Raw genomic sequence first — 12,778 nt, 5'->3', positions numbered from 1 at the left:
TCTTTGGCTGACGTTTCGGCAGTCGAAACAGTTCATAAGCCCAGTCGAGCCAGTGTACCGAGCCAGAAATTCAAACTTGCTGCATGTACTGATACTGGATTGTGAAGGAATCGACATTAATTCAAAAGACCAGCTTACTGTAGTGGGTGATAGTATCAGTTCAGGCCAATCCTCTATTATCTCGTAGCCTGGTGATGACAGGCTAGAATGATGTAACCCATCAAGTCGAGTCGAGGGAGGAGTCAATGCCAAATCCAAGCAAGGCACCACGTTCAAATCATTTTCGTATCGATCCGGTGTCTCATTGTACTCTGGCAAGTTTCCAAATGTTGCTCGCTTTTCTTTGGAGATTGTATAAACACATTCCTGACGCTTGGAGATGCATGTGTTGCAGGGAAATCCAGCGCTACACGCCTTCTTCAATTTCATACACCGGTCGCAGGCCTTTCTCTTCTTCCCACGAGTGCGATGGGGAGTGAACGGAACTGGGGCACCGATTTCTAACCGAGTCCTACATGTCTTCATGTGTCTGGTAAGGGCATCGCTTTAGTTCAGTTAGCTTGAGGCGTGACGCCTATCTGGGGTGGACTCGATACCTGCGAGTAAAAGTTCGCTCACAGAACTGACATATGACTGAGTGTCTGTTTCCATCTGAAAGGGATTATGACTTAGTTCAAACAGCGGAGCCGCGGAGAGAATAATGGGTGCCGTACGAGATCCTAAGTGACGATACAGCTGCTCGAAGCTATCAAATTCAGCTGCGCATAAAGCACATTGACATCGGCCGTTGAAGTTTTCGGGGTCCATATCATCAGTTAGGATTATCTTGAAGGAGAGAATGCGAACTGGCGTAGCATTTCAGCCTCACGAAAGAACGTCCCCCCGCAATTTCCCGTTTCAGGGCGGGAATTGTCCACCTCCGCTTTCGCAAATCTCGGCATATACCACCGAAATAGGTATGATGACCGAACTAATATAGAATGTTATAAATATATGAAATCTGAATAGACAATTCATGCTTCTTTCCATTGTCTTTGAAAATGACTCCTCTTGCCTTGCCTCCCAATACTAGTCTGGAAACCTTTACACGTTTTCTAGATGAAGTGTCCAAGACTGTTGGTGAAGAGAACATCAGAGTGGTACAAAAGCTAGAAGAGCTACAAGATGGATCATATCTCGAACAGCCTCGTACCCATGACCCGCATCATATCGTTGATCAGGATTACTTCGTGGCTTCGGCCGTAATCTGCCCGCGTTCTGTACCAGATCTTCAGGCCATTGTCCGCATTGCCAACGAGCTCCAAATTCCTCTTTGGCCTACATCCATCGGCCGCAACTCCGGTTATGGCGGCGCTGCTCCTAGGCTACGTGGAAGTGTCGTTCTTGACCTTGGAAGACACATGAATCGTGTCCTTGAGGTCAATACCGACGGGGCCTATGCTATTGTTGAGCCTGGTGTTACTTTCGCCGACCTTCACCAGTACCTGGTCGATAACAATTTGAGAGATAAGCTCTGGGTTGATGTAAGTTTTACGCGGGTATTTCGAATCCCACGGTGAGCTAATGTCTTGCTAGGTTCCCGACCTGGGTGGTGGCTCGGTTCTTGGAAATACTGTCGAGAGAGGAGTGGGGTATACACCTTATGGAGGCAGGTCTCAAGTCCATTCTAGGTGCTGATGTGTAAATGCTTACTTTTGCAGACCATTGGATGATGCACTGCGGAATGGAGGTCGTGCTCCCCAGCGGAGAACTGATGCGGACTGGCATGGGCGCAATGCCACAGCCAAAAAAGCCCGGTGAACCAGCCGTTCCGTTGCATGAGGATCCTGGTAATAAATGCTGGCAACTGTTCCCATACGGGTTTGGGCCATACAACGATGGGCTATTCTCCCAGAGTAATTTGGGCATAGTAACAAAGATGGGAATATGGGTGAGTAACGTGCGAACAATTATTGTCACTGTTTATTCTGACAATCATAGCTCATGCCAAACCCCGGTGGATATCAATCTTATCTCATCACATTCCCCAGGGACGAGGACCTTCATCAAGCTGTCGATATCATTCGGCCTCTCAGACTCGTAAATATGCCTATGCCCCCCTTTTAGTTCCCAACATCCCACTGACGAAGCCCACTTCCTCCCAGCAAATGATTCTTCAAAATGTCCCGACAATTCGCCATATTCTTTTAGATGCCGGTGTCCTGGGAACAAAGGCGGACTACACATCGAAAACAGCGCCCCTTGACGATGATGATCTTGATGTGATTGCCAAGCGCCTGAATCTCGGGCGATGGAACTTCTATGGCGCCTTATATGGCCCTGAGGAAACTCGGAACGCTCTTTGGGGTGTTATCAAAGGTGCTTTTTCGGCCATCAAGGGAGCGAAATTCTACTTTCCGGATGACATCAAGGAGAACTGTGTGTTGCATACCAGAGACAAAACCCTTCAAGGAATCCCAACTTTCGATGAGCTGAAGTGGATTGACTGGGTTCCTAATGGTGCTCATTTATTCTTCTCGCCCATCAGCAAGGTTTCTGGCGATGATGCAATGCTCCAGTATTCTGTTACAAAAAAGCGAGTCCGCGAAGCAGGGCTGGACTTCATTGGGACCTTTACTGTTGGTCTGAGAGAGATGCGTAAGTAAAGTGGATTGTCACAACCTCAAGGAGCCTAAATCGCTAATTCTAATGTGACAGACCATATTGTTTGCATTGTCTTTGATCGCAAAGATCCCGATTCAAAGAAAAGAGCCCACTGGCTAATCAAGATATTGATCGAGGATTGCGCAGCCCATGGCTGGGGTGAGTATCGCACTCATCTGGCACTGATGGACCAGATTGCGGAAACGTACAACTGGAATGAAAACATCCTCATGCGATTCAACGAGGCCATCAAAAATACCCTTGACCCCAAGGGAATCATTGCTCCGGGCAAGAACGGCATTTGGCCGTCAACCTACCCAAAGAGTTTGTACAAGTTGTGAGGCCGAATTTTTTGAACTATGTACAGCTATTTTATATTGAGTGTAACCTATATCCAGTTAGTTCTCTGCAAATTCAGATCCCATTGCTGAAAGCACCCGCAAAACAAGCCTGCTTCGAGAGTACAATGCTCGTGCTAATGCCTATAATCCCCACTCACGGTCATCATATTGAATTAGGACCCTCACATGCACATATCTATGTATTCCCTAAACTACTAGGATGTATATGTATTAATATGGTGTAAAAAAGGTATGAAATTCACTGTTATCGCCTAAATATATTTTGTCCAAATGCCTCACCCTTTTACCCCCAAACTTCAAAAATAAATCATAGAATGGATAAGGACTACATTTGGGACTCTTATCTTGTCAAGATAGACAAAAGAACAATACTACTAGGTACAGATGTACTTAATTGGTGGAAAACCAAGAGATATAATCTATCGCCCGGTGAGCCTGACCCAGAACGCCCTCATAATAGCGACAGCGCAGATAGGAAAGTCCCACCTGGCATAGGAAATACACCCCATAAAAGTACTTGTGCGGCGGATTACTTCTCCCGCTCCTTGGCCTTTATATTCTGTTTTAGCGTCCTGAACATGCTCAATGTCTTGGATTATGTAGGCCCGGGTTCCCACAATCCGTAGGAGGCGATGCATTGTGACAGGAAATGCTCTTATTCCCCACCTAGCTGCGCCATAATCCATGCATATCCAGCTGTTCGGGGGAAAATGACCTAAAATGGCTTAGCCAATAAACCACGGAGATATCCCCAGCTGACATTCGGCACATATCACATAGTGCGAGTGGTATATAGGCTGACGCCCATGGCGCAATTGGGCGCTCTCCCACCGGAGGGCCGCACAATGGTGAAGAATCATAATATATTGTGGCGGGGAAGACAGACGTGGGGAATATTACGTTGGAAATGTTGGCGCCTTGGGGGTAAGCAGACATATTTGCATAATTGGCAGCTTGCTACACCTGAGGTTGTTCAACTAGTCCAAGTAAATTTTTTGACTGTAAGTCGAATATACTAGCCTTGTAGACACGAATTTCCTGAATAGAGAGAAACCCCGAACGCTTTCATCGTCTACGTCTGCTGATTGCGAAATAAGTATATAAGAGGGAAACGGGGATTTATCGGCTTTTCCGGTCATTATTGGACTAAAACTGTGAGACTTGCATCCCTTTGCCCTAGCGGCTGTCGGACATTTGTCGGACTCCATCCAACAAAAGAAAATACGGCTGTGAAGACACGACAACGCCTACACATTCAGACATTCAAGCCGACGACAGAATGGTAGGATCAGGATGTGAATGGTTCGTAGTATATAATAGCAATTATGGGGACTACATCTATAAAAGGGCGATGTCTCGCTCGATTTCAAGAGCCAGCAGCTTACATCCCACCTTCAGACGCTTGAGAAAGTACACCTAAGATGAAGGCATCATCTATTCTGACCTGGGCAGGTCTGTTGGCCTCAGTCAATGCTCATGGATACCTAACCATTCCTTCAAGTCGTACTCGGCTTGGATTCGAGGTAAGATCTCAGGTGAATCCATGGATGTAATATACCAGACTGACCTTCTTAGGCTGGAATTGATACCTGCCCCGAATGCTCCATCCTTGAACCTGTTTCTCCTTGGCCCGATCTCGAAGGACCCCAAGTTGGCCGAAGTGGCCCATGTGGTTACAACGCTCGAGTTAGTGTTGATTATAACCAACCCAGCGCTCACTGGGGCGATGTGGTCGCCACATATACTGCAAATCAGATTGTCGAGGTGCAATGGTGTGTCGACAACAATGGCGACCACGGTGGTATGTTTACCTACGGTATCTGCCAGGATCAGGCTCTAGTCGACAAATTCCTGGATCCAGACTATCTTCCAACCAATGCCGAGAAACAAGCCGCAGAAGACTGTTTCTTGAAGGGTGAATTGAAATGTACAGATGTTGCTGGACAGGATTGTGGCTACAGTCCAGACTGCTCTCCCGGTCAACTATGCTGGCGCAATGACTGGTTCACTTGCAACGCCTTCAGTGCCGATAACCGACGCGGCTGTCAAGGCGTGGATGGTGCTCCATTAAACTCTTGCAAGACAACTATCGCCGGCGGTTACACTGTTACCAAGAAAATCAAGATCCCAGACTATGATTCGGCCCACACTCTGCTGCGCTTCCGATGGAACTCCTTCCAGACGGGCCAGGCCTATCTTCACTGTGCTGATATCTCCATTGGAGGGGGTTCGGGAGGAGGACCAACTACGACCAACACGGCTACGACTTTGACCACTACGACGACGAAGACAACCACTACCGGCGCATGTGCTACTCCCGCTACCAGCGTCTCGGTAACTTTCAATGAGCTTGTGACCACGACATACGGTCAGAATATCTTCCTCGTCGGATCAATTAGCCAGCTGGGCTCTTGGTCTACCTCGTCGGCGATCGCTCTGTCTGCAGGCTCATACACATCATCCAACCCATTGTGGACTGCCAGTGTTAGTCTCCCCGTTGGTACTACTTTCACGTACAAGTTCTTCAAGAAAGGAGCGGACGGTAGCATCACCTGGGAAAGCGATCCCAACAGGAGCTATACCGTACCAGCGGCCTGCGCTGGAACCGCAGTCACTGAAAATACGACCTGGCGCTAGAGGATTTCTGGGTGCAACGCACCCGTGGAAAGAGATAAGGTGGTGTAGTAGGGTGTGTCGAATATGTAGGTAGTGATATTACAGATTGAAATCAATAAGACTTAATTAAGCGGACCTTAAGGATAAGCACCATATTGTGCGGAGTACGTATATCGCACATATGTTCGCCCGAGGACTAGGGCTGAAGGTCAATTCGGTTGTACCTGCCAAAATGAGGTTGATTTCGCGACCAGCAAAAAGTACACCAAGGCAGTAACTTATAGGAGTAGAAACAGATTACTTGAGTAACTAATAGCATTCGAAGATTATCATTTTTGTCATTTTCTAGTATGCTAGTCATTTTGATTCATTATTTTGTTGCCATACTCAAATTCCCCTCTGCGATCTTAATCAAAAGGAATTGGGCGCAGATTCGATCCGCCCATACGCTTACGCATCTCAGCTCCAGCGGCCACGGTACTGGGTACCTTGATACCGCAGCAATCACCGAACCAATCCGCGCTCTCGTGAGGATGGTCGTGGCCGTGGGCATGGTCATGACCATCATGCTCAGCATGTGCCTCAGAAGGATCGGTCATACCTTCAGCAGCAGGCAGAAGACTTCCAAACAAGAAATGTTGCATAATAGGAAGTTTCCCTAGCACTTCCTTAACAAACATCTTCTTCATACCGCTCTCAACCTTGGTCCAATTCTTGGAACCGGAGATATCGTCCAGCATAGGACTGTGCCAGCGCAGTCCCTTCACAGTCTTGACACTCTCGACCCACCGGACCTGATCCAGATAGAGATAGTTATCACCCTCCTCATCCAAAGTAGCCGTGTTGTGAATACCCAAAGGAGTGATATACGGGTGCCCGACAAGCTGACTAGCTCCGAACAAGAACGGCAAGAAATGGTAGTCATCCAGACCCCAGACACCATGCGATCCAGCAGGCTCAAGATAATACGCTGACTGGATCTCGCGCATGAGATGCATGTACTCGACATAGACCTTGACCACGACGGCGGGGAAGTCGCTGGCGGGGAGAAGACCGAGTTGATACAGACATAGTAGCCACATCATGAAGTTCAGTTCGTGACCGGAGCCGTAGTCAATGCGCTCTCGTGAACCCAGGCAGTTGATTAAATATGTCGAGGCTTCTTCGGTTGCACCAGCGTCTTTGAGGCCTAGGAGGTTGGTGTGCCATGATGCGCTCTGGGCGCTTACATCGTCGCACAATGCTCGGAAGGCGGGGTTGCCGAATCGGGATCCACCCTGGTCGATTGGGGGGTTTTTGGCTAGGAGGGAGCGTATCTGAGTTACAACTGAGAGGACCTTGGAGATGGATTCGGATTGAGGTTTTTGCTGGAGGTCCTTGATAGAATGCCCCCGCACAGAATCAGTTAGGCCGAAGACAAAGGCGAGGACAAGTTTGTGGGTCGGCGATGAGAGGAAGAGTTCATGGTCCTTAGGGGAGAGGATGCGGCGGATTGGTTGCTGGTACTGGTGGGCGGAGAGGTCTGGCGGCGAAGGGAGAGGAGGGGTTGTTGGAGTTAGGTCTCGGGAATTGGCGTTTGACCTGCGGGTATTTGACCGCAAGTCAGAGAGCTTTTTGGAGAGATCTACCTTCCCCGTAGGAGATGGTAAAGATTCATGTGATGCCATTTCTGTTGGTTAAGTGAGGGGGAAGGAAATCAGTCGGATAAGTTGATAATGAGCTTGACACTGACCGCCTGCCATAAACAGAGAATGACGCAATTTGCCAGATGGGGGAATATAATGAGGTATTAGTTTGTCGAATTATATGTGAAGGGCAACGTAGATATCTATAAGTAAAAGATTTACATTGGACGGTATCAACATGTCAAAGCTTTACAAGTCGCAGTGACACTTCCGATCAACACTTGGCCCAAGTGGGTTAGAGTGGAGCATGTGATCACTTCCCCGGATTGGTCAGGTGACCGGGATCATCACATTGTTTCACGCTTTTGCTCGAGGTCACATTATGTGCCACATGATGGCCATAGCACCCTGAGAAGAGGAGCAGAAAAAAAGAATGCAGATAGCAAGGCCTCAACTTACCAGACCCAGCTATTGAATTGTTTTTCATCGCCGTGAAAATCTTGCCTCAAACAGCTACTTTCTGTTGACATAGAAGGACCCAGCGCTTCAGACCTGCATAAGTTTCGTCCCAGGCGACCTCGGATTGGACAATACTCCCCAGTGACATATCAGAGGGACAAGCACGCCATAATGAATACATTCGACTCATCGGCGCCGCCTCCGACAGGTTCCAACAACTCTGAAGGAGCAAACAACAACCACTCATCGTCACGCTCGCCGACAGATTCAGCCCTGTCATCGTCTCTCGGCAGTACCCGGTCCCACTCTAGCTCCTCGTCCCGAAACCATGCACGTCACCAGAACCCAACTCAAACCTCATACCAATCCACCGAGTCCACCCCAATCAACGCAGCCGGCCCCGCGGGGCGCAACTATCAGTCCACAGAACAAGCAGCCGCCTCCCAGCTCAAAGACCTCGGCCTAAACAACGCGAATTCTGGCAATGGCTCCCCACCAGCCAACCAAGACTCGACCCCCGAGCCCCATCAGTCCTGGTATAGTCGATTCGCGGATCGATACGGCAGCCTCGAGCTAGAGAACAAGGGCAGTGTGGCACGCGATCACCTCGCATTAGGTACGATATGTGCAGCCTACCATGAAAAAAAAAGCCACATAGAGCCCTCTAATGCCTACTTCCTTTCCAACAGAACGAACGTTCCTAGCCTGGATGCGCACCTCCTTAGCCTTCGCCTCAATCGGCATCGCAGTAACGCAACTCTTCCGTCTGAACAGCGCCTCCCCAACCACAAACGCCGAGTTCTTCGGCTCAACATCTGGCTCACACCCGGGCATCCTCCCACCAGACCTCGCCTCGGCTGCTTACGATTCAGCCGCGTTCCACGCATCCTCTGCATCCGCCCGTCTTCGTAGTGTGGGTAAACCCCTTGGATCGACTTTCATCGGAGTCTCGATTATTATCCTTGGTGTTGGATTCCACCGCTACTTCCAGAGCCAGTATTGGATTATTCGGGGGAAGTTCCCAGCTAGTCGGGGTAGTGTGGCACTTACCGGGCTTATGGCTGCTGCGCTGATTGTTGCTACATTTGCGGTTATCTTGGCTGTTTCGCCAGGGGCTGTTGAGAATTAGGTTGGAGATTGGTTGCTGGCTGCTCTCTCTCTTTTTTTCTTTTTGGACCCCTTTGCATTATTCCCTCTCTTGTGATAGTGCCCACTTGATTTGTTCGTTTTGCGTGCAGCATTTACATTTTCGGATTTCTTGAGCTTATACGTTTCTGCCTAGGAACGTGGGTGGCCCATTTTTTGATAGCGACGAGAGAGGAGTGGGTACATATTTGGTATGCCTTAGTTTCTCGACAGACTAATGTTGACCATACATATACACAGGATTTTAGCCCGCGCGACATGGCTTTCCCTTTCCGTTTTAGTGCTCACCTCTTGCCGCTTTTTGCTCACTGAGTAAAGCTGAGCATGCCCCTGGATATTACGTAATCGTTAAACCCACTCACTGAGCATCACATGATTATTATATAAGCTAGATGACTCGCTCACTGAGCGTGACCTGAGCACTCTGATTTGCTCACTCGGTGTCACCTGAGTAGCCTGAGCAAAGTGGGAGAGCAGCTAAGTCAGCAGGTCACCTTAATAAAATGCACCACGCTAGCTAGACTTCCGCAAAGCTCGAAAAGCCCGAAACCCGACCCGACCCGGCCCTCAAAAGGGTCGGGTTTCGAGCCTAAGGTCAAAGCCCACAGCGAGTTTCGGGCTTTAGGCTTAGGCCCATAGCTCGAAGGGGGGCCCCCGAGCCCCCCCCCTAAACATACTTAGACTGCGACATCGCCCGTCCACGGTGGGCCTTAGGCTATTTGGATTTTCGAGTGCCCGTCCATAACGCCTAAGGCCCACGGGTATGCCCACGGCGGGCATACCCACGATGCCCACCATTGCATAAAGTCACCCAAAATAGACGTATAACTCGCTGACTTTGTATAATAAATAAATGTTATTTACACCTATTTTGCTAACTCTATATAAAATGGCGGTTTTAATCTACAATATCCATAAATTTTACTAAAATATCTGAGTATATAAGAAACTAGTATATATATAATACGACTTAGAATAAAATTTTAATCGAAATACATCATATTATATGGTATTTTTATTAACTTATCAAATTATACTATAATAGCTTAAAGATATATATTTAAGTTAGTGGTATATACTTAGCATTTTCTACAAGTAAAATACTACTTATAGATTCTAGGCCTTGCCAACTCCCATGGGACTAAAAAATTCCGGTCCCATAACCCTGTTAGTCCTATAGGACTCCTGTGGGACTTATAGGACTCCTATATAGTCCCACGCTGTGAGTAATTTAGCAGATAGAATATTATAGCCTAATAGTAGGTTATAATATTTTATAGAGGAAGTAATATCTTATATAATATGATTATATAAGATATAGTATTGAAGGTTATACTTATCCTAAATAGGAGATGAAGATATATGTTACGGAACTAGCCTAGTTGTGCAACTTAGACGGGTTTTAAGAACAAGAAGGTTTCGTTGAGGAGAGGAGTTCTCCTGAGCTAACAAATATATACATATTCCGTCGAAGGCGGTAACGTTTGGCAGATTCCGCGTAGCATAAGCAAGCATCTTCCATAGGGCTTCGTACGAAGTACGACGGCCCCATAATAATACCCCCCTCCCCTAGGACAATGATAGGAGAAGTAAACAAAATCGTGGCCTATGATTGGCCGAATAGGGCAAACGTGTTCGACGACGTCGTTGCTTTATAGTATATGGGCTGTAGTTAGAAGGCATAAATAGGTCCTTAATTCCCTTCTTCTTCTTCTTTTTTTTTTTTTTTTTTTTTTATATTCGTAGTCTCTAAACCTCCTATCAACCATAGAGTCGTCTAACTTCAATCTTCTATCGTACGACCCGCGTTAAGTCGAACCCTCCTCCCGGCGTATACTCCTACCCCTAACTCGCATTAAGTATAGAGGGAAGTAGTATATTAAGGTCCGTCTAACTACTACGGGAAACGAAGCCCTTCGAATACTATGCTTCACTCTAGTGTAGCGGGAAGTGTAGAGCTAGCCCTCGTACGAATTCCTTATACGATTGATTAATAGGAAGCCCGCTATTAAGGCGAGTTAGGTAAGAGGCGATTCCACTATTCCGCTATTTAGTGCTAATATCTCTTAGGTTTAAACCGGCCGTCCCTTATATATTAACGCTCTATTAATCGCTTCGTATAGGCACTCCGACTCGAGCTAATATAAGCACTCTCTAGACCGGCCCTTTAGACCTTCCGTACGACTACCTAGTACTTACGGTGGTTATTACGCGAACTATAAGTTTAAGGATCACGCGTCGCTATACAACGTGGCCGATAACTTAGAGGCTCGGTTTATTCCTATTAGAGCTAGTCCTCTCCCTCCGCCCTCTATTATAGAGGAGCTTATTAACTAGACCGTACGAGGCTTAGCACTTTTTATAGACGTAATTAACATATAATATCGAGGTTTCTAGACTTAGTTAGCACTAGTATAAAGCGTAGTAGCTAGCCTTATTAAGGGACCTATCGATCTTTCTAAACGGTGCGGTCTTCTATAGCTATATATCTAACGCTATTATATCCTTAAGTGCGTCCGCTAGCTCTATATTTAGTCTCGTGTAGCCTCTCCACTTAACCTTATAGCTCGTACGAGCGTTATTCCTCCTACGTGTTTATATCTTATCTATAATTTCTTCGATCTCCTACTCTTCCTAGTTATCGACTATAATTACTAGTAGTTACGGTTCGTATACTAGTTAGGACGGAAGGGGGTCTTATATCGCGAGTCGTATAAGGTTAATATAGAATACTAGGTGAATACCGGGTGGCGTATCTAGTTATACTACGTGGGAACTAATAACTTCCTAAACCCTATATTTTGCGTTCTTCTAGTCGAGCTTCTTATAGGGTCGTTCGGTCTATATATTTTTTAGGTTTAACTAAATAGCGTCTCCGACTTAGAAGGTAGGCGCCGGTTATCGGTGCCGGTTAGCGTTTACTTCTATCTATTAGTTAGCCTAGGCTATCGATATACGTGCCTAGTCTATAGCTCTAGCTAGCTTTCGTACGATCGTTTCTACTTTTTAGATTAGGCTTAGTTCTAGCGTGGTAATAGTGCTATTTATACGCGGTTCCTCGATTAGTGGGTTAAATAGAGAGAGGTTATAACCGTGGGTTAGGAAGAAAGGGCTTACGCCGGTTACTACGGAGACTCGTCTATTTAACGTAAGTTCGGCTATTAGGAGTAGGCGTTTCTAGTCGTTCTATTTAAATCGTACGAAGAGGCGTAGGTATACTTCTAACGTGCTATTATATCGTTCGGTCTATCTATCGGTCTCGGGGTAGTAGGCCGTCGATAGCCGTCGTATAACCTTATATAGCTAGTAGATCCGTTCCTATAGGAGGCTTATAAATTAGGTTCCTTAGTCCGAGACAATCGAGTTTAGGAATCCGTGTTATCGTATAAGGCTATTAATAATTACCTATACGGAGTCTTCGGCCGAAATTAACTTTATCGGCCTTAGGATCACTCCCTTTATCAGCCGATCTATAATTACTAAGATATTCGTACGGCTATCGCTTAGTGGTAAATCGGTGATAAAGTCGAGGGCTATATCTCGCTATAGTTATTCTAGCACCGGGAGCGGCTTTAGGAGGCCTCGCTTTAGCTCTCGCTATAGTTTCGCCCCGTTATATAGGTTATAGTTCCGTACGAATCTCCGGATATCGATCGATATATTCGGCTAGAAGTACTCGCGGCTAACCACTATATAGGTCTCCTCCCTCCCTAGGTATCCGGTAAGTCGAGAGTCGTATACGGTCTAAATGATTTTCGTACGAAGGGGCTTAGAGTTAGGGACCTATAACCTTCCGCGGAAGCGAAGTTTCTAGGCTTAGTCGATTATATATTCGGAAGTTAAGACTTTTAGCTTTAGTTCTAGTAGGAACTTCCGTAGGCCCTATTATAGTGTCTATATAGCGCCCTAGTACTCGTTATCCCTATC

General features: G+C 46.9%; 4 protein-coding genes across 4 annotated transcripts; 3 read left to right on the top strand and 1 right to left on the bottom strand.

The window, feature by feature from the left end:
- Positions 1-1,010: 1,010 nt before the first annotated feature.
- N7517_000385 (FAD-binding oxidoreductase) lies at positions 1,011-2,984 on the top strand (the record flags this gene model as incomplete). Its single annotated transcript, XM_056718115.1, has 6 exons — positions 1,011-1,527; positions 1,576-1,659; positions 1,701-1,930; positions 1,981-2,079; positions 2,130-2,637; positions 2,698-2,984. Coding segments are annotated over 6 exons (1,725 nt in total), but the record flags the coding sequence as incomplete, so codon positions are not given.
- Positions 2,985-4,426: 1,442 nt separating this feature from the next.
- Positions 4,427-5,642, top strand: N7517_000384 (Carbohydrate binding module family 20; the record flags this gene model as incomplete). The annotated part of the gene is made up of 2 exons (XM_056718114.1): positions 4,427-4,528; positions 4,581-5,642. The coding sequence occupies 2 exons, from the start codon at positions 4,427-4,429 to the stop codon at positions 5,640-5,642; spliced, it is 1,164 nt and encodes a 387-aa protein (XP_056582249.1).
- A 386-nt stretch (positions 5,643-6,028) lies between these two features.
- N7517_000383 (serine/threonine-protein phosphatase 2A activator) lies at positions 6,029-7,288 on the bottom strand (the record flags this gene model as incomplete). The annotated part of the gene is made up of 1 exon (XM_056718113.1): positions 6,029-7,288. The coding sequence occupies one exon, from the start codon at positions 7,286-7,288 to the stop codon at positions 6,029-6,031; it is 1,260 nt and encodes a 419-aa protein (XP_056582248.1).
- A 588-nt stretch (positions 7,289-7,876) lies between these two features.
- N7517_000382 (uncharacterized protein) lies at positions 7,877-8,834 on the top strand (the record flags this gene model as incomplete). Its single annotated transcript, XM_056718112.1, has 2 exons — positions 7,877-8,321; positions 8,395-8,834. The coding sequence occupies 2 exons, from the start codon at positions 7,877-7,879 to the stop codon at positions 8,832-8,834; spliced, it is 885 nt and encodes a 294-aa protein (XP_056582247.1).
- Between the last annotated feature and the right edge of the window lie 3,944 nt (positions 8,835-12,778).

The sequence above is a fragment of the Penicillium concentricum genome (assembly GCF_028827145.1).
Source record: "Penicillium concentricum strain IBT 3081 chromosome Unknown utg000001l_segment0_segment0, whole genome shotgun sequence".
Classification (NCBI taxonomy): Eukaryota; Fungi; Ascomycota; class Eurotiomycetes; order Eurotiales; family Aspergillaceae; genus Penicillium; species Penicillium concentricum.
Note: the sequence above shows the minus strand (reverse complement) of the source record. Positions and strands in the feature narration are given on the sequence as shown.